General features: G+C 35.9%; 1 protein-coding gene across 4 annotated transcripts in view; it reads left to right on the top strand.

Moving 5' to 3' along the window:
• Window positions 1–20,831, top strand: part of Atp2b1 (ATPase, Ca++ transporting, plasma membrane 1) — a 59,892-nt gene that overhangs the window by 16,096 nt on the left and 22,965 nt on the right. For all 4 annotated transcript variants that reach the window (XM_013518195.1, XM_005374440.1, XM_005374438.1 and 1 more), the window contains exons 3-11: window positions 5,168–5,422; window positions 5,515–5,640; window positions 9,324–9,464; window positions 12,033–12,071; window positions 12,846–13,007; window positions 14,334–14,548; window positions 16,086–16,328; window positions 17,617–17,858; window positions 20,273–20,510. In XM_013518195.1, coding sequence (XP_013373649.1) covers window positions 5,168–5,422; window positions 5,515–5,640; window positions 9,324–9,464; window positions 12,033–12,071; window positions 12,846–13,007; window positions 14,334–14,548; window positions 16,086–16,328; window positions 17,617–17,858; window positions 20,273–20,510 — 1,661 coding nt within the window. The remainder of the gene's footprint in view (window positions 1–5,167; window positions 5,423–5,514; window positions 5,641–9,323; window positions 9,465–12,032; window positions 12,072–12,845; window positions 13,008–14,333; window positions 14,549–16,085; window positions 16,329–17,616; window positions 17,859–20,272; window positions 20,511–20,831) is intronic.

Here is a 20,831-nt window from a genome sequence, read left to right as displayed (position 1 = left end):
TTGATTCCCCAGCGCAGTGGTGGCAAACGTTTTCGAGCTCTCAGTGGTACAAACAGCCCACTGCAGCATGCATCCCATAAGTTCACCACCACTGCCCTGGCCTCTGGAGTAGGGGGAGGCATAAGAGGGTATTTATCCTTACAATTTCTACTGTTTAAAAATACAGATTATAGGGGCTGGGGATTTAGCTCAGCGGCAAAAGCGCCTGCCTGGCAAGCGCAAGGTCGTGAGTTCGGTTCCTGGTACCAGAGAAAAACCAAAAAAAAATTTAAAAATAAAAATACAGATTATAAATTCATCCAACTGGTTTCTGTAAACAATAATACAGTAATACCACAGTTCACAGACACATTTGTTTGCAAACAAAATCATTTGGAAAAGTTTGCTTTCATTTTTGCAAGCTCCACATCCGGTGACAAACACAACCATGGCCATCTTCCCCACACAAACAAAAACATTCATCTTCCCCAAAATCATGAAGCAGATGGAGTTCATAAACTGAGGTACCATGATATATGGTCATTTCTTGAAAATAATTACAACAGAAGTTACAGTGTTTGAGTTGAAGCAGGAGGCAATACTCAGTGAATTGTCCAGCTTGTACCTGGTCTAAGAAAACATGCATTTCAAGCATAGTGATGAATCCTGCTGGTGGTTATTAGGATATTTTTTGTGTGTTTGTTCATGGCATTTGTTCCATTTCATCCCCATTTGACTATGCTGTCTTCTGTTCCTTTAACCTGTCCTGCCTACCTCTGCAAGACTGATCTTCCCCCTTATTTCTGTAGTCTGTGCACACAGTTCTGGAATCTGCTTTAGTCATTTCTAGTGACATTCATTTACTCAGTCTTCTGTATTGTCTTTTTTCATCTTTGTCTGTCTAACCAGTGGCAGACATTTCAGTTCACCTTACTAGGAAATAACTTTACATAGCAAACCCGAAGACCCTTCAGGTCAACTTACAAATAGCCAAAGTAAAGCCTCAAGAACCAACATATTATTTACTCTTTCTACATGTATATTCTTGTTATTTTATTCTGTTTCACTTTTGAAAATGCTAGTCATGAACCATTGAATTGATTTTAGACTTACAGATTACAACCCAGTGTCGAAAAAATGGTGTATTATATTGACCTTGCAGTTTTGGGGCTTTAAGTATTTTCCCCCTTATTCTTTCCTGAACCTTTTTTGTGTCATAGAGCATTTATACTGATTTTAATATCTCCCTGGAATTCTGTTCCTTAGATCTGTAAGGCTGGTTCCCTGTATACATTTGGCTCCTATTCCAAAAGTCGTGGATACTTCCAGGGGCTTCCTTGGCTCATGTAACTTCAGTTAGCCCTCTTTATTCATTTGAGAGCATCAAATACCATGTCTTTTTTTCTTTGTGGCATTTATAGATATTTGAAATTAATTATTCATGTCTTATTTGAATTTCCCACCTTCTCTTATCACCTACCAATCTGATTATGGACTCCAAAAAGAGTGATATCTTGTGTGTCTTATTACCATTTCCCAGGCTCCTGAAATAGTGCTTTGGCACCTAGTAAATGCTCATACAGTTGAATTACCAAATAGCACTTTGTTCAGGTTTTCATGTTGTAAAGGTAAAGCTTTGAGCACGGTGCGGTAAAGTTGCTCTAATAAGTATTATGCACAATACTTTCCGTGTGTGTCAGGCCCACCCTGTATAATAATAGTGCTAACCATTGGATGAGTGTGAAGGATAGGCAAGCCACTGCTTTACAAGTGTTCTCACATTTACCTCACAGCAACTCTGAGATAGGTGGTGGATTCCTAGTTTGACAAATAAAGAAACCAAGCCTCAAACGTAAGTACAGGCATACCTTGTTTTACTGCACTTCACTTTGTTGTGTTTCACAGATACTGTATTTTTTCATTTTTACAAATTGAAGGTTTGTGACTGCCCTGTGTCAGACAAGTCATTTGGCCATTGGCATCATTTTTCCAGCAGCATGTGCTTTTTTTTTTGTCCATGCATCACATTTTGAAATTCTCACAGCATTTCATACTTCCTCATTGTTACTTTTATCTGTTATGGTGACCTGTGACGAGTGGTCTTGGATGTTGCTATTGTAATTGTTTTGGGGTACCATAAATCACATCCACATAAGACAGCAAACTTAACCAAAACGATGTTGGTGTGTGGTATATTGGGGAACTGCCTGTATGAGGGTTGGAGTGAAAGAATAAGAAAACAGAGAAAAATTTAGTAATACATGGTGGGGGCTGGGAGGTCAGTGCCTGAGGAAGATCAGAGACAAAGACACTCCAAGCCAGCCACTATTTCTTGGGTGTATACAGTGGTAGAAAGGATTAGCGGAAGTCTCAAGACTCAGAGCTCGATGACTCAGTGGGCAGTGGATGACTTGAGATGACTTAACAGGTGATGGTGGTCTAATGCTGATGAAAATCTTGGGGTTGATGAGGACGATGGGAAGTGGTGACTAGTTAATACAGAGTTTGTCCTTTCCCTAAGGTATAACCCTGTTATTATTACAAGTGGGTCCTCCAGGAACCAGGATGTCCTCACTGATGTAAGCTTGCTCTGGGGTGTCACAGCATCACAGGACCCTTGAGGCTTCAGCTGTGACCAGAGGCACACGAGAATCATGCTCCCACATACTATAGCTAGCTCACAGGACAAGACAGTAGGCCTCAGACAAGCCCTAATCAATTTAATTATGGAATTATTTTCCCCTGACAGTTATATAGAATGATCCTCAATAGTCAATAGGCTCTCTATTCCTTGAGACAATAATATTGAAATGAGGCCAGTTAGGCTTTCTACAATAGCCTGTGTATGTTCAAGTGAAGAAAGAGTAGCACATCTTTAAGTCAAAAGCTAGACAGGGTTAAGTTTAATGAACAGAGTATGTCAGAGGCAAGATAGGCTGCAAGCTTGACCTCTTGTGCATTTAGCCTGGTTGTGAATGCAAAGGCACAGTTCTTACAGGAAATCAGAAATGTTACTCTAATAAAAACAGGGTGATAACAGCGAAGTAACCTTATTTTCTAATACAGAGAAAGTTTTAGTGGTCTAGATAGAGTGTTGAACCCACCACACTTCTGTAAGCCAGTCTAATCCAGAGCAAGGTCCTAGATCACATCAATTTTGTGAAGGCAAAGAGAAATGAGGAAACTGCAAAGAAAGAACTGGAAGCTAGCTGAGATTAATTCGTGAGGTTTACAGAAGGAATCCTCTGTGAAAGAAAGTGCAAGGGGAAGCAGCAAGTGCTGTTACTTAAGCTGCAGCAAGTCTGCCAGAGATCTGACTAAGATAATTGCTGAAGGTGGCTACACTAAACAGATTTTCAATGTAGATAAAACAAGCTTATATTGGAAGAAGATGCAATCTAGTACTGTACTTCCATAGCTGGAGAGAACTTAATGCCTGGCTTCAAAGAAAAGGCTGTTTTGTTAGAGCGTAGTGCAATTGTAACTTTAAGTTGAAGCTCATTTACTGTATCAAAATTCCTTAAGAATTCTACTAAATCCTTAAGCAGTGACTGTATTCTTCCTGTACATGGAAAACCAAGGCCTGGATGGCAGCACATCTCCTTACAATATGGTTTACTGAGTATTAGCCCACTGTTCAGAATTCACTGCTTAGGGGGAAAATCCTTTTCAGAAGATTTATGTTCATAGACAGTGCTCTTGCTCTCTGATGAGGAGCTCTGATGAAGTATACAATAAAGTAAATGTTGTTTCACATCTGCTAACACATCCATTCTGCAGTCCATGGATCAAGGAGTAATTTTGACCTTCCAATCTTAATATGTAAGAATTACATTTAATAAGGCTCCTGAGGTTATCAGTAGTGGCCCATTTGATGGATCTGTGTAAATTGAAAATTTCAGAAATAATGCTAAAGTTATGGGAGAAAGTCAAAATATCAACATTAATAGGAGTTTGGAAGCAGTTGACTCCAACTCTCATGGATGATTGAGGGGTACCCACTTCAGTGAAAGAAGTAATTACAAAGGTAGAGGAAACAGGAGGACTGGAATTAGAAGTAGACACTGAAGATTTGACTGAATTGCTGAAATCTCATGGCAGAGATTGAATGGAGAAGTTGCTTCTTATCAGTCAGCAAAGGAAGTAGTTTTTCGAGATAGATCCACTTCTGGTGAAGATACTGTGAACTTTGTTGAAGTGATAATTGATGTAGAATATTTTATACAAACTTAATTGATAAAATTTTATGATCTACTTTAATGTCAAACAGCATCAAATCTTATAGAAAAATCCTTTGTTAAAAGAATAGTCTGTTGCTGTGGCAAAGCCTCATCGCTGTCTTATTTGAAAAAATGGACTCAACCAGATGTGGCAGTGAGGGCGTCAGATTGGTAGACTGCATCACACACCTGTAATCCCAGCAGTCAGGAGGGTGGGACTGGAGAACAACAATTCAGGCTCAGCCTGGGCAATTTAGTTCCATAACAAAACCCTCTGTTAAAAAATACAGAAGGGCTGGGGGCATACCTCAGTGCACAGACCCTGGGTTTAGTCCCCAGGGCTGGGGCTGCGGGGAGAGAAGATCCTGCCACTACAACTTCAGCCTTCAGCGGCCACCACCCTGTAGCTGTCAGCATCAAAGGACCTTCCACCAGGAAAAAATTAGTGACTTGGATGTTAGATACTCATTAGCACTTCTAACAAAATATTTTAAAATTAAGATGTGTACATTTTTAAGATAATACTACTTTATTCTCAGTAGAGTACAGTGTAGAATAAACATAATATTTTTATATTTTTATATGTAGTAGGAAGCCAAAAATTCATAGGGCTCACTGTATGGTAATACTCAATTTATTGCAGTACAACCAAACTCATGATAATAATTCTGTGATTGCTTTCAGGCCAAGATTTGATCTCCTGTAATATGCTTATTCTTAATTAGTACCCTGCAGTATCTGTCCTAAGACTGAGATGCTCAGAGGCAAGGAACTTAAAATGTCACAGTGAAGCACTCATGTCCTTGTGGAATGCTTTGAAATGAATATAGTATTTATGATGGGAGTAAAAAATAACATGAAAATACTGTTTAGATTTCTGTTTTTATCACCAGTTCAGACCCTTTCTTTCTTTCATTTTTCTTTTTTTTTTTTTTGTCTTAATAAACATTTTCTTTCTTTCCAAATAGTTTGTGGAGAAGTTTCTGTCGGGGAGGAAGAAGGTGAAGGTGAAACTGGCTGGATTGAAGGAGCCGCAATCCTGTTGTCAGTGGTGTGTGTGGTATTAGTAACAGCTTTTAACGATTGGAGTAAGGAAAAGCAGTTTAGAGGTTTGCAAAGTCGAATTGAGCAGGAACAGAAGTTCACCGTCATCAGGGGTGGTCAAGTCATTCAGATTCCTGTAGCTGACATTACTGTTGGAGATATTGCTCAAGTGAAATATGGTAAGTAAAAACAAGCAGTACATCTGACTCGGAATGTAAAATTATTATATAACCTCCTTTATAGTTTAGTGTCTTACTGCTTTTTGTTGTAGGTGATCTTCTTCCAGCTGATGGTATACTTATTCAAGGCAATGATCTTAAAATTGATGAAAGCTCATTGACTGGTGAATCTGATCATGTTAAGAAGTCTTTAGATAAGGATCCGCTACTTCTATCAGGTCTGAGTTTCTTCTGTAAACATTGAGCTCTTTCCTCCCTCATAGCTTTGTACTGTTTTCAGCATATGTAGCTACTTCCCTGTCGGCTAGTAATATGAAATCAGTATTTAATGCTACCATATCTGTACAATCTTGAGACTTTATAAAATGATAGAGATAGTGCAAGTCTCTGCATCCAGAACTGTATTTTATAAATGAGTAACCCGAGTCCAAATAAATCAGAGATTTGAAAGTCAGCGTTAATGTTAGTGTAATGATAAAACTGCAGCATTTTTTGAATTGTTCTGCTTTTCTTTTTCACATTTATTCTTAAGGCCTGTTGAAGTAGAAAAGAATGACTAGTCTTCATGAATTACTATTGGACATACAAAAGATAGTGGGTTTGTTTGTTTTTTTTAGAGAACTGATAAAATCTTTAAAGTTTACCTAATCTTATTCCCTTATTTAACTGTTGAGTGAATCTGAGGTTTGAATTGTTTATCTAAGGTTATATGACTCACACACAGTAGGTAAAGGAAGAGCACTCACATCTTCTAGTCAGAAATGAACGTGTGCGGTGTAAGAAGTCATGTCCTAGGAGTGGAAAAGGGGTTCACATAGATGAGGGTACTGTTTGAAAAGGAGAATAAATGTCTGTGTGGGAGCCTCTTGTCATAGCTTAATTGTGATAAGTTGGACTAAAGTGTATTGGAAATAAAACAAGGGAATGTGCAAAAAATTACAAGATGCCTTCTAAAACACTGAATGTGAGGAAACCAGGAAACCACAAATTAACTCCCAAAGCATGCTAATTCTTCAGATTTGAATTGGTTTTTCTGCTTTGCCACTAGTCTTTACAGAATTATGAAATTATTTATCAGAACTATGTTAGATTGAATTTATACTAGTGTGTGGGAGAAGCCAAATATTTTCTATTTGTCTTTATTATCACTATCAGATATTAATGGAATACTAACATTTTATACACTGTCAGAGGATTACAGCTGATTTAACTATTTACTAACTTGACAGCTATTATTTTTTCAGTCCTTCTCTGTGAGCTTTATATTGGTTGAACATGATTTTTCTAAAACCAAAGTCATACTTGTGATTACAACATGGGAGGAGAACCTTTTCAAGATCTGTAGATGTGTGATAAAAAGCCTACTGGAAAAAAAAAAATCACAGTAGATAACCTGTGTATAAACCTCCAAAATTTACTGTAAAAAATCATAGTATTATCTGTATATACATTTAATAAACATCACTTTAAAGTAGGATAAAGTTCCAGTTGTTATATACACTTACATATTATCCCAAAAAACCTCGAGATTTGCATATCTTTAATATCCTGCACTCCTTAGAATAGTCATTCTCTATTTAAAATTTTTGTATTGCTAGGCTTTTGTAGTTCATATTAAATAAAAATACTTTGTATGTACAGAGATAATATATTTAAATAATTTAACGTATTTAAATAATTGTTTTACTTATTCTTTGCCATGGTTTTTTTTTGGGGGGGGGTGATCTTTTTGAGACAAGGTCTCACTATGCAGTTTAAGCTGGTCTTGAACTCACTTATGTAGCCCAGGGTGGCCTCAAACTTGCAACGATCCTCCTGCCTCAACCTCCTGAGTGCTGGGATTGCAGGTGTGTGCCACCACACCCAACATTTACTTTCTTATGGTACTGGGATTCAAACTCAGGACTACATGCTTGTCAGGCAGTCATTGTGTCTGAACTATATTCCATTATATGTTAATCACGTAGAATCTATAATCTTTCCAAAGGAGAGAAGGGTATACAGTCATACCTTAGCACCACATTAACTGAGCGAGCCATGGTATTTGACAAAATGAGTCTTCTGTTGTGTTGCATTTGCTGAATACATGGTTCGAGAGTTTGTGGACCTTATATAGATCTAGCGTATTTACGTAGTGCTTAGCTGTTCAGGTTGATTTCCTTCTACTGAACTTTGGTCCCTTTGTATTTTAACATAGATGATTGGTTAGTTTTATTGTAGACTCAGCTTCCTGATGTACCAAGTGTACCAAGAGAACTCTTAAATTTTCCGTTTTTGAGAAGAGACTGAAATAGCTTTGTAGAGTCTCTTATCGCTGTAGGAAAGTTTTTTTGCATTTCTTTCCGTGTTCCAGAAATGCACTAACAGACATGCCATACATTTATTTTTAAATTTACTGATGATGCCATCTCTCAGTGCTGTTCTTGGCATCTTAACTTTAGATTTTTAAAAGCAGTATGAAGTTATTGGGGAGAATATGACCTGAACAAAAAGTATTTTATTTTGCCTGAGTATGTTAACTGCTAAACAAGACCAGAACACAAAAATTGAAGTCTGCAGAAAGCAAGAATTATTAGAAGCAAATGTCTGTGTATATAGTACTGAGTATTTCATTTCTTCTTTCTTTTGCATTTTCACTCTTAACAAATCTAATCACCAAATATTCAGAATATAGGTTTTTAAAAGCAAGAAAATCAAACACCTGCAAGTTCATACTGGATAAATTACTTGTTAATTAATAACCGAATATAAATCCTTAAGTACAGGAGTAAGTACATATGTATTACCATCTTATTTAGCAGACAACCTCTGAGTAGTGATTTGATACATAAGATGGTGGTAGGTGCTGCAGACCTGCCTTCTGGAAGATTAACTGAGAGATAAGTGTAGTAAGTGATGACTGTACAGGAGAGTTTATCCAGTAAAAGTTTGGAAGTCTGATTAAAATTAACAAAAATATTGAAATCTGAATGGGTTGGGAAACCTTTTAGTGAGGAAGGAAGAATGCAAAGATATGCATGTAAAAGTTTGAGAACTGTAAGCAAACTTCTTATAGGAAAAATATACGCTTTGTCCTCTGATGAAGCTGGATTGAATCTTTACCTTGTGAACTCGTAGATATATAACCTCAGGCAAGTTTCTAGAAAATAAGAATAATAATCCCTGCCAACTTGCAAGATCTCTGTAAGGAATACAGTCAGACTTCTACTCCCTAAGTTTTTATGGTGAAATTTTATGCTGGAGTAGTGGATGAGAAAATTTTAAAGCTTGGTTGATCCCAAAAAGATATTAGACTGTAATCCGTTAGGCAATGTAGAATTAGAAGGTTTTGAGCCACAAGAGGCATATGATGAAATCACACTGTAGGAAAACAGATTTCCAGGTGAACTGAAAAAGCAGAGGGACTTGTTAGGGGACAAGGCAGGGTAGGATGAAAGCCTGGGTTAGATAGAGGTTGGGATTTGAGTGTGGGAAATACGATATTTATTGCTATGGAATTCTTTTGATTATAAGCACATTTCTTTGTAAACAGTGTGTTCCTCAGAGACATATCCCTCATACCTTACATTATAATTAATAATAATAAGCATTCTTTCAACCCCTGCAAATCCAAAAGAGCATGCTAAGCACTTTACATTTATAGACTTGTTTAAAAATGTCAATTGCACTATATTTCTATAAGTACTGTTTTCCCGTTTTACAGACGAGAAATTAATGTTATAATGTGCCCAATATCACACAGTAAGTGATACAGTGAGCTTTCAATTGCATGTATCTGGTTGCACAGATACATAAAACATTAAGCACCATTTTATTAAATATTGAGGATTTCAGAAACGGTTTTAAAATGTGGTGGTAGGAAAGAAGCCTGTCGAAATTTTTACAAAGTTTTCTGTTTTAGGTACTCATGTAATGGAAGGTTCTGGAAGAATGGTAGTTACTGCTGTAGGTGTAAATTCTCAAACTGGAATTATCTTTACCTTACTTGGAGCTGGAGGTGAAGAGGAAGAGAAGAAAGATGAGAAGAAAAAGGAAAAGAAAAGTAAGAAGAGCAGTTTGCTCCAAGAATTGTCTGTGGGTTTGTTGTTGTTGGTGGTGGTGGTGGTGGTTTTGGTACCGGGAATCGAGCTCAGGACCTTGCGCTTGCCAGGGAGCTATACTTGTACTGCTGAGCTATATCCACAGCCCTGCTCCAAGAATTGGTATTTGGAAATAGAACCACTAGATCGCAAGAACTGATACAGGAAACACATTCTTTCAGGAGAGTCTAATATAAAAAAATTCTACTGAGAATGTCCCAAAATTGTAATTTAGAGTAATAGTATTTAAAAGAGAGTTTTCTCTTCCAGACTTAAGTCCATTAAGGGTCTTCAGTCAATACAACAGTCTCCACCATAGCCAGACAGAGTCAGCATGTGCTTGAATACTTCTGTGCCTTTATTCTGTTTCCTCTCTAGTTTTAATACTTTTCTGCCACTTAATCAGCAGAATGAGTAGAACTCTCACTTCCTATTTGTGTTTTTTGTTTTTTCTTCTTCAGTAGTAGCTTTCTTTGTCAGTCATATCATATTTTGGTCTCGTCGAACTTTTAATCTTTTTCAGATATTATACTACTCAGATTTCATTCTGTACTTAAGCCATTGGCTTATTGAACACAAGACTAAGACTTCACCTTTACACTTGTTCTTATATTCAGCCCATTATTAGATATCAAGACTTCTTATTTTGATCCATTGGAGGGATAACTGCTGTCCCACCAAGTTATCTATCAGTCAACAAACTCAGTGACCATATAGTTTATCCACAGAGATCTTGCACAAAACTCTATCACACATATGGAAACAGGTCACAGTCTCTTAGTTGGGAGGCGTACCGCTTTTAAAAGACCCCCTGCTTCTCAGTGTCTGCCGTATCACATTTCTCTCCCATTCAGGGTCACCCCCAGAAGTCATTCACTGTTACCCTTTCAAAAGTTAAAAATCTTACTTTGCTATAATTGCAGCACTGCTTTTTTTTTTTTCTTTTTGCGGGGGATGTGGGCAGTGGTGAAGGTGGTGGTAGTGGTGCTCTCCTGGATTCAAACCCTGGGCTTCTTACACATGCCAGGCAAGTGATCTGCCACTGAGCTATACTTCTAGTCTAGTCCCTAAAGCAGTTTTAATATATGGGTAGGTTGTTTTGTTTTTTGAATTGTATATTTCAGTATAAAATCCTTCTTGCAGTCAAAACTATCTGAAAAGTTTGACTGCAGATGAGAGTGGTGAGCCCCATATTTCTAGGTTCTCCTGACCCACTCCTCGAGGTAGCCCGCAGCACGCCTCCATAGTCTCTTAAGGCCAAGTGGAGTGTAACCATTAAACCAGTAACAGTGATTATGAAGTGCCCTAAGTGCTCCATTTCATTGATCCTCACACCCACATGAGATAAAGACTTACTCTTTAGTGAGGAATAATGTGAGGCCTGTGGAGGTTTTGTAACTTGGTCCAGGTCAGCACATTAGTAACTGACAAATAACCATCTTCACTCTGCTCCATTGTAATGTATAGGAGTTAAAAATCACCAGACCCATTTACAAAGGAAGGGAAGCTTGTATCGTTACTTCATTCTTGTTGGCCCCACAGTGTCCTTTCCAGTAAGCACCTTTTTCCCCTAATGTCTTGTATAGGTGTTTTTCTTAATCCATTCCAGGATATTACCAGGAATTAACATCTCACTCATTGTCTTTTTCTTTTTCTTTTTCTTTTCTTTTCATAATGGCCGTCAGCCTTTCTTTATTCTCTTGACTGCTTTGGCAGCTACTCAAAAAGCAGCCCAGGGTAATCTGTCTCAGTTCCCTCCACAGCCTAGAGTACGTTACCTGGTCTCTCCGGACTTGAACTCATTTCAAGTAGCAGGGTATTCTCTTACTATCTCCTCATCTATCCTGAGCTTCTATTCCTTCTGAACATATTTGTTCCACATTTTCCAGTTTGGAGATAGTTCTTCTTGATAGAGAAGTTGAAACAAAATAAGCTGAATGGTTCTGCTGCTTTTTGGTCTTTTTTAATACACTGCCTATTCCAAATAATAGACCTGTGTCCTTCTTGATTACATTATTGCTCCAGGCAATTCATCTTTCTGTGTTTTCAAATCTAAGATAACCTGGAGCATTACCTCAACTGGCTTATTCTGTTTTGTATTCTAGTTTTACTAACTTGCCTTTCCTGTCTTTAACACACTTTTTTTGTTCTCACTCCCGCCAGAAGCCCTTGTGTGTGTGTGATGTCTTAGAACATTACTGCCTCCCTGTCCTTTTTCCTTTGCTGCTTTCTTAGTGAATGTCTGTATTTAGTTTGAAAATCTCTTGTACCATATTTGGGTTTATTACAGCTTATACAAGAGTAAAGTCTTACGAAGAAATTAAATGCAGATAGATGCCCCAAGTTACTTTGGCGCATTCCCAAGTTAAGACCTAGGGAGTGATTGACATTACAAGCCAGATGTTTTCACACACACACACCCCTGTTATTGTATAACCATTCTGTTACAGAAACGTGAACTACCTTTGCATAATTTAACAGAGCTGTATTCATTTCTTTGGAAAGCTTTAATTCCCATTTTGTTCCTACAGATAAGAAACAAGATGGAGCTATTGAGAACCGCAACAAAGGTAAATTCAGTCAGATAAACGTAGTTAGCTTGTTTTTATTATAACCAAAAATAGATCTACTGTGTACTATTTCTGTCCAAAATTAGGGATTCGTGTGGCAGGGAACATCAACAGTGTTTCTTAACTTGGATTAACCTCTCTTCCTGCCAGTGCCTTAGTCATGCTGTCTCTACAATGTTAAGATTTTAATTACAATCTATGGTAGTAAGCTCATAAAGGGACTTCTCCACATAAACATTTTAAATTTTGTAATATATTTTAAATGGTATTTAATACGTACTAGATGCAGAAATGCCTAAGAAACAACATACCATGTAAAGCTGTGTTTGTTTGTTTGGTGATACTTGGGATTGAACCCTGGGCTTCGTGCATGCTGCACAAGCGCTCTACCATGGAGCTACATTCCCAGCCTGTGTTTGAGAGCCTGTGAATCCATACATACGGTTATACATGATGCTGTACATTTCCAGTCATAAATTACCTGATGGATTTATAAGAAAAATGTTTAGAACTGCTTATTTCTCAAAGACCCTCTCATTCTTAAGTCTCATCCTCCTCACCTAGTGTGACATTCTCATGTCTGCTACAGTTTTACGACTTCATGTCATTATTGTTTTATTGATAAGCGTGACACACTCAAATTCACACACTCAGCTAAGTGTTTATACTTTTTCTATTGTCTATAAGAAGTGAATTTTTAAAAATTGCTTCAAAATATTAATAGTGATATGTACCTTTAAAGGGCCTTAACATGGTATATGCTCTTAAATGTAGCAAAAGCTCAGGACGGTGCAGCCATGGAAATGCAGCCATTAAAGAGTGAAGATGGTGGAGATGGTGATGAAAAAGACAAAAAGAAAGCAAATTTGCCAAAAAAGGAAAAATCTGTTTTACAAGGGAAGCTAACAAAACTGGCTGTTCAGATTGGCAAAGCAGGTATGATACATAGAAGTGTTTTGTTTTAAAATAAGCACATTCTTCACTTTAAAAATTATGTTTTGGGGCCGGGCGTGGTGGCGCACGCCTGTAATCCCAGCACTCAGGAGGCTGAGGCAGGAGGATTGTTGTGAGTTCGAGACCAGCCTGGGCTACAAAGTGAGCTCAAGGCCATACTGAACTACATAGTGAGACCCTGTCTCAAAAAGACAAAAAAAAAAAAAAATTATCTTTTGATACAGTATAAAGGGTGTTAAAATTTTTTTATTATGAAGTACCTGGTTCTTGGAGTTACTGTAGATATTCATAATATCATTGGGGCTGTTACTTTTGTGTTAAAGGTAGTTGTCCTCTTGTCAGCTAGCTAGTAAGTGGTCAGGTCAGAATTTGCCTATTTTACAAAGCCGGGCACTCTAAATTTCTCTGAATTTCTGCAGCAGTAGAGAGCAAAAGATTACCATGAATTTATTCAGTACAAATTATCCAATTATGAAGAGAAATTTTATTACATATTTTGTTCATCATTTTGCTGGCTATTTATGAAAAATAATTACTTGTGTTTTTCTAAATATCATTAGAAGACAGACATCTGTTACTAGATCTACTCTTTAGGAAAAAAAGCAGAGCATGCCCCCAGCATTATCACGTTTTTGAAAGAATGCTATGTGGATAAATCAGCGTAATTATTAAAATCACTTACATTGCATCATTCTGCTATTTCCAGAAGTATGTTGGAAGTTTTTGCTTCTATCTTCAGTAAGCTCATTGTCTAATAACAAATATTTGCACTTGTAACAGTGTAACCCATTTGTAATATTGACTCCTTATAGGGTCACTTCAAATATTACGTGTGTGTGTCTATGAGTGTGTGTTTTAAACATAGGGTTGAGTATTTAATTGCAAGCTTTGCTACTTACCACATCCTTACTGGCTTCTCTTTGAGTATTAGACAAGTTACCTATTGAGGATAAAGCACCAGCTTATGCTAAGCCTTTGGTATTTCTTTGTCATTGCCTATTACTATGCCTTAGTAGAATACAGAACATAAATTAATTCTGAGAATCATAAATACTTTTCTCCCAATTCAAGGCTATACTATAAAATATAAAAGATTAAGGCTATACTTACAAGCAGAGTATTAGTATGACAGTATCTAGTAATCGAGGGCAAAAAGTTCAGCGAGAAATACAAATATGGAACCACGTGCTCGCTTTGGCAGCACATATACTAAATATAGAATCAGTTACAACAGTTTACAGGGGCTAATGTGTAATAGTGTCTGGAATACTTAAATAATTGCATTTCTCTTTTTTTCTATCCTAAAAGGTCTGTTGATGTCTGCCATCACCGTTATCATTTTAGTATTATATTTTGTAATTGATACCTTCTGGGTTCAGAAGAGACCATGGCTTGCTGAGTGCACACCGATTTACATACAATATTTTGTGAAGTTCTTTATTATTGGAGTTACAGTGTTAGTGGTTGCAGTGCCAGAAGGTCTCCCACTCGCAGTCACTATTTCACTGGCTTATTCAGTCAAGGTTAGTAAGTAGACATACTGTGTTTAAAGCCTCAGTTGGTTTTTCAAGCATTCAACTTGATCTTTCTTCTAATATGGTTTTACAGGTAAAATTTTATATTTAATCGAAAAATGGTGACCTCATAAGTTTTAAAATGTTAATTAGCAGTTCTTTAACAGTTGTCTACAGTGAGAAATAGTTTCTGCTCTGGCATACACATTTTCAGTAAGATATTTTATAGTAGACCTGTCATAAGAATGTTTTTTGCTTTTTATATGCATATATTTTCTTTTCAGGCATTTAATATTTTTTTTAAAAATAAAAGGGGAAAATAGCAAAGAAATGGTAAAATACATGGAAACGCTCTACTTGTCTTTATTGATGTATTAAAATACTTAGAAATAATTGGTGTAAATACATGTTTTAGACACAGTGATCAGTCATTTTACCAATACTGTTAGAAGTTCATCTTGAAATTATTAATGACATTAACTTCTCATTCAGTCAGCAATACATGAACAGGTTGGTTTGTGTTCCTTGAATGGAGCATAAATGGGAACATTTTAACTAATGTTAAATTTTTGTTACATGTCTCTTTAGCCCTAATGTTACCAATTACTGTTCCTTTCACTACAGCAGTCTTTACAGATCCTACAGTGTTTCACAAGATTTTACATTTTCTTTGCTATGGACTTCATTCTTTTAATATTTAAATATGCAAGTCACAAATAATTTGAGAACTATATAGTTCTCTTCCACAAATTTATTTCTTCGAGGAACTGGTTTTTTCCGCTATTTTGCGTATTAGTAGTCACAAGAAAAATAAAACTACAATTTGTAGAAGAACTCTATAGGTTTTCCTCCATTCTACATATGCATTAAGAATTATTCATAATATATTTTAAAATACTCTTTGTGAAAACTCTTACTTTTTTAGAAATGATCTTTTTTAGTTGTAAATGAGAGAAACTGGTAAGGAATACTTCGATCCTAAAAAGGAAAATAGCAGTCAAATCTACTAGCATATGCAGTAGGTAAAAATGATCTGGTCATGGCTGTGGTGTATTTATTCAGTCTGTTAAAGTTAAAAAAAAGAAAAAGCAACTACATGTGTGCAGGCTCTTCATTTTACCCGATTAAAGCTACTTTTTCCTTGAAGATTGATACAGGAATTTTATTTTCTACTTAATGGGATACTTAGTCCTTTGTCTTACACTATTGTAAGTGCCATTGCGCCTATAGTACAGACAGGTATTGTTCTTAAAATGTAAGCACACTCACCTGATCCTCTTGGAGGAACATAGTCAATAAAATTTTGTGTATAGGTGCAGGTATTTGTCCTTACTAGCTTGTTATTCAGTAAAGTGATTTAAGGCACGGAAAAGTTAGTACTCTCTTTAGCTTATTGGAATAGGTCAAATATGCAAAAATTTATCCAGCACTTTTATATAAGGCAGAGTGTTTTAACTCTGATTATATAGTTTTACTGTAACAAGATGATTGGTTTTATATGTACCTTAACTCCAGTTTTTGTTTTGTCTTGTTGTGGTCACTGTAGAAAATGATGAAAGATAATAACTTAGTAAGGCATCTGGATGCTTGTGAAACCATGGGAAATGCTACAGCTATTTGTTCAGATAAGACAGGAACATTGACAATGAACAGAATGACAGTTGTTCAAGCTTACATAAATGAAAAGCATTATAAAAAGGTTCCTGAACCAGAAGCTATTCCACCAAATATTTTGTCCTATCTTGTGACAGGAATTTCTGTGAATTGTGCTTATACGTCAAAAATATTGGTAAGCTTTCTTTAATAAATCATTTATGTTTAACTTCAATGATTCAATAACATGTATTCCTTCAGATCTATCATTTCTATATATAAAATGAACAAAAGTCTGTTATGTTCTTTAGAAGACATCCATGTAAAGTGTATGTTTTTAATATATTTGTATTGTAAGATCTGTTGATTGACATACACATTCTGTTGTATCTTTGAGTATTATATCTGTATATTTTGAGTTTCTTGTGTGTATAAAACAAAGCTTTGTAACTAGAGCACATTCTTAGTTGTAAATTTTTGTTAAGTTCATTTTATGAAAGACCAGGCTGTATAGAAAGTCAGCTCTCAATTTTTTTTTTAGAGAAAATTTTGAAGCCAATTTTCAATGTAAAATAACATGTTTTATATTTGCTGGGTATAGGCTCTGAATGCATTCTCAGTAATTCCTACCTATAAGGTTGTCTTTAGGCCTTTTTGGAACTAATAATTACAGACTTGTGCCAAAATATTTTCACCTTTACAGGTTTTACAAGTCTTACTTATAAGAGAAAGCACAAAATTTATGTTTAACTTTATATCTTCTTGTGATTTATGTATGAAAACCATGAAAAATATTGCTAGTTGTTTCATTAGTGAAAACATACATGAATTGGATGAATGGACTAGAAAGTTGGGGATCTTGATCCAGTGCTAGGTTTGCGTTTTACTATGTGCAAGTTTAATGTTTTACTTTCTTTACTAAATAAAAGTGAGCATATCTGCTTTTAATGCTTTTGTGATGGGTATATAAAGAGGGGGTTATTCAGGCACTGCAGAGATAACTGAAACTTCTTTAAACTGAGGCAGCAGTACTTCATAAAGCCATAAAAGTAGATTGGTGAATTAGATTTAATTTTTAATTGTTCAATATAAATGCTCAATGCAAACAAGAAGAGAAAAAGGGGTGTTAACATTAAGTTCTACTGTATGTCAGAAACCAACTCTGAACTTTGAAGTCTTATATCATTATGCTTGGGTCCTGATTGTACCTGGTTTACAGATGCTAAAGCCAAGTACCATAGCAGTTGGGTAACTTGCCAGAAGTCCACACAACTAATGACTAGTAGGACTGAGATTGGAATTCATGTCATCCTTAGCCCAAGCTCCTCTCTGCCTTTGGTTTCTGTGTCCTCTTTAAAATGCTGGTGTTAGTAGATATTTATTACGTATCTAGTTGTTTTAACGTGTCGCTTTCATTTCACATTATAAAACTTGCATAGGGAAACACCATAGTACTGGCTTCTAAAGCTTTTTTTCTCTTGTAGCCACCAGAGAAAGAGGGTGGATTACCTCGTCATGTTGGTAATAAAACTGAATGTGCCTTGTTGGGATTTCTTTTGGATTTAAAACGGGACTATCAGGATGTTAGAAATGAAATACCAGAAGAAGCACTGTACAAAGTCTACACCTTCAATTCTGTCCGGAAGTCCATGAGTACTGTCCTGAAAAATTCAGATGGAAGCTATCGAATATTCAGCAAGGGTGCCTCTGAGATAATTCTGAAAAAGTAAGAGTAAAATGCTTAATTAAATGACCTGCTGATTAAACTGCCTTCTGTGTTGGTTTTGTGGTTTTCTTTTTGTGTCAAGCATTTGATAGGACCACAGAGCTTTTAAGTGTATTTTATGGTAGCCAAATATTTGCCCATAGTGTTCTACCATTTCCATACTCCAGTTTGTCTTACTTCTTAGTATTTTACACAGGAAAAATAATCTCACTGCATTCAGTCTGGTAGACTTAAAGAAGTAAACTTCGATGTTTGGTTTTGTTTATGATCTAAAATCATCAATATACTCTGGTTTCTCTTCAGATCACATAAATCTTTCGCCTTTTTAAAATCATATCAAATTTGATTTCATATAAATTTCCCTTTATATCAAAGTGAGATTTACTATATTTATCTCCTACAGTGTGATATTTAAGTATTTCCTTTTATTTTGTATAGTAATATTTTTTACTGTTTTTTTCACGAATCAGTAACCTCAGTTTTGACATTTCATGTTTACATATAATTTTCCTAATATTTTTATCTATTATTACAGGTGTTGGAATTTTTGGTTTCTTTAATTCCAGTAGAGAATTATTTAAAAAAAAAGAGCAATTTTGGAAAATTGGAGTTCATTTGAAAAGCAACATTTAAAATATTTCTACTTTTAATTGGGTGTGTGTGAGTTATAATCTAGTGTTACCTTAAAGCACTTGCTGGACTGTAGTGTTAACAGGTTTACGAGAAGACAAGTACATAAATAAGTAACTGCAAAAGCAGTACATGATGTGTGAATACAGAGTTCTGAGAAGGGAGTTGTTTAAGATGGGTTTTAGTATGAAGATGAAAGTAAAGACGGCCACAACAGAGGAAAGAACATGCAGGTCATTTTGTGAGGATAAGTAGTCAAAAAGTTAATCTGAGTAATGACAGGCTGGTTTTGGCCACATAGAGTTTTGTCTTCTGCATAATATACATGGCTCTTTTCAGAGTGAAAAGCTAGAAATCTGGCTTCATCCAGATGAAGGTAGCAGATACATGGTAAAGAGAGATTTTTTTTTAATCAAGTCAACTACGATTTGATTCTTCCTCTGCAACTAGCTTTGAGAGCTGGGGCAGATTTTTTTCCTTATTTTCCATTTTCCTTCACTGGAAAAGCAGGTGATAACCACCAACTCTGCGACAGTGAAATTATGCATATAAATGTCTAATGTGGAGTCTGATGTATAGTAAATACACAGTAAGAGTTCCCACAGTAATATTTACATTTTACGTACATATTGTTTTAGAGACTTAAAATATTAGGCTGAGCAATTAAAAGTGAATTTAAATAGGCTGTGTAGTACAATGAAGTTTTGCTTTCATCAGGTAGTAAAATCTTCAAAGCTGTGACTGAAAATAATTCTTGGGTCAGGGAATGAGATGGGTTGGTGAAAAATGGATAGACTGGAGACAGATTCCAATGAAAAGGCTGTTGCTGTTACAATAGCCATAGCTATAAAAGCAAGCCAAAGAGGAATAGAAAGGAGTGGTATATTCAGGGGATTGTTTAGAGTAGATACATAGCATTTAGGTGCCGACATTACCTAGAAGATGAGGAAATAGGTATTTAGGTGAAATTTTAGACTTATATCAAAGTGATTGGGATAGTGTTGGTATCCACATGGGCAGTGAGAAAGTAACTTCCAGTCTGTAATGCATTAAGGTAAAATACTGGTGCAGCTTGCAGGTGAAATCCATCAGTAATGAAAAGTTTTAAAAAACAATCAAAACAGAGGATGTGGGTTTGGGAAACACCTCCATCGAAGCAGGAGGAGGTAGAATCACCAAAGGAGAGGAACATAGAGAGGTGTTATGATTTTACAACTTACAGAAAAGGTGATAGTTTGTTTCACTGAAAATAAAAATATTTGGGCATTACCTTTCTTAGTTAGAATGCTAGCATTGGTTGGTTGGTTTGGCTTGGTTTGGTTTGGTTTTTTGTTTTTCTTTTGATGGTTAAAATAATGTAAGTGATGAAACAACCTCAAAGGTAAGGGTTTGATTGAACTTGGCCTGTTACTTAAAATTATTTTTGTGTTAAATAAAATTAACATCTAACTTTGTGCCAAAAATGGCCACCTGTATAGTTTATTCTCCTTTGCCTCTTGGGGTTCTTTGTGAAAATTTAAAAGTATATTTCAAAAGAGAAGGTTTAGAAAATACAGTAACTGCTGAAATAGAGAACTGTCTTCAAATGAGAACCATATGGATTAAAACTGTTGTAAAGAAGAGAGGAAAAAGTGATTATGATTTTATGTTAAAATGCAAAATATGTAATTCTTTGACATTCCAGATACCAGATCCCATGATTTCTTGCACTTCCTGTTCACTTAATTGGCATTAACCATTATTTTTGTTAATTATTGATGTTTGGATTCAACATTTCCTTTTAGGTGTTTCAAAATCTTGAGTGCTAATGGTGAGGCAAAAGTATTCAGACCAAGGGACCGTGATGATATTGTAAAAACTGTGATTGAACCGATGGCATCAGAAGGCTTGAGAACCATATGTCTGGCATTCAGAGATTTTCCAGCAGGAGAACCAGAGCCAGAATGGGATAATGAAAATGATATTGTCACCGGCCTTACATGCATTGCTGTTGTGGGGATTGAAGATCCTGTGAGACCCGAGGTGGTGAAACATTCTGTGTTCTGCATGTGCAGAATCTCTTAAATAGTTAGGAGGACCTAGACATTAACTGTAACCAGTTTTCTAGTAAACTGCTTAGTGTTTGTGATTTTAATTTTCTATACATGAACCCAAAATGAGTGAAATAATAGTTTGTGATGTTCGTGTTGCCTTTTAATACTATTTAGTTAGATTCTTTCTGAGGTCCTGTGTGTTTCTAGTATCATAATCTAGCAATGTCTTAAACTAGGTAGGCGTTTAGATTGATGTTTATTTTAAATCAATAATAAATGCCATTAAATTAATACTTTGCGTTTCTAGACC

This window comes from Chinchilla lanigera, unplaced genomic scaffold (assembly GCF_000276665.1).
Source record: "Chinchilla lanigera isolate Chin_1 unplaced genomic scaffold, ChiLan1.0 scaffold00004, whole genome shotgun sequence".
Classification (NCBI taxonomy): Eukaryota; Metazoa; Chordata; class Mammalia; order Rodentia; family Chinchillidae; genus Chinchilla; species Chinchilla lanigera.
The sequence above is the reverse complement of the archived record's forward strand: the minus strand, read 5'-3'. Positions and strand labels throughout refer to the sequence as shown.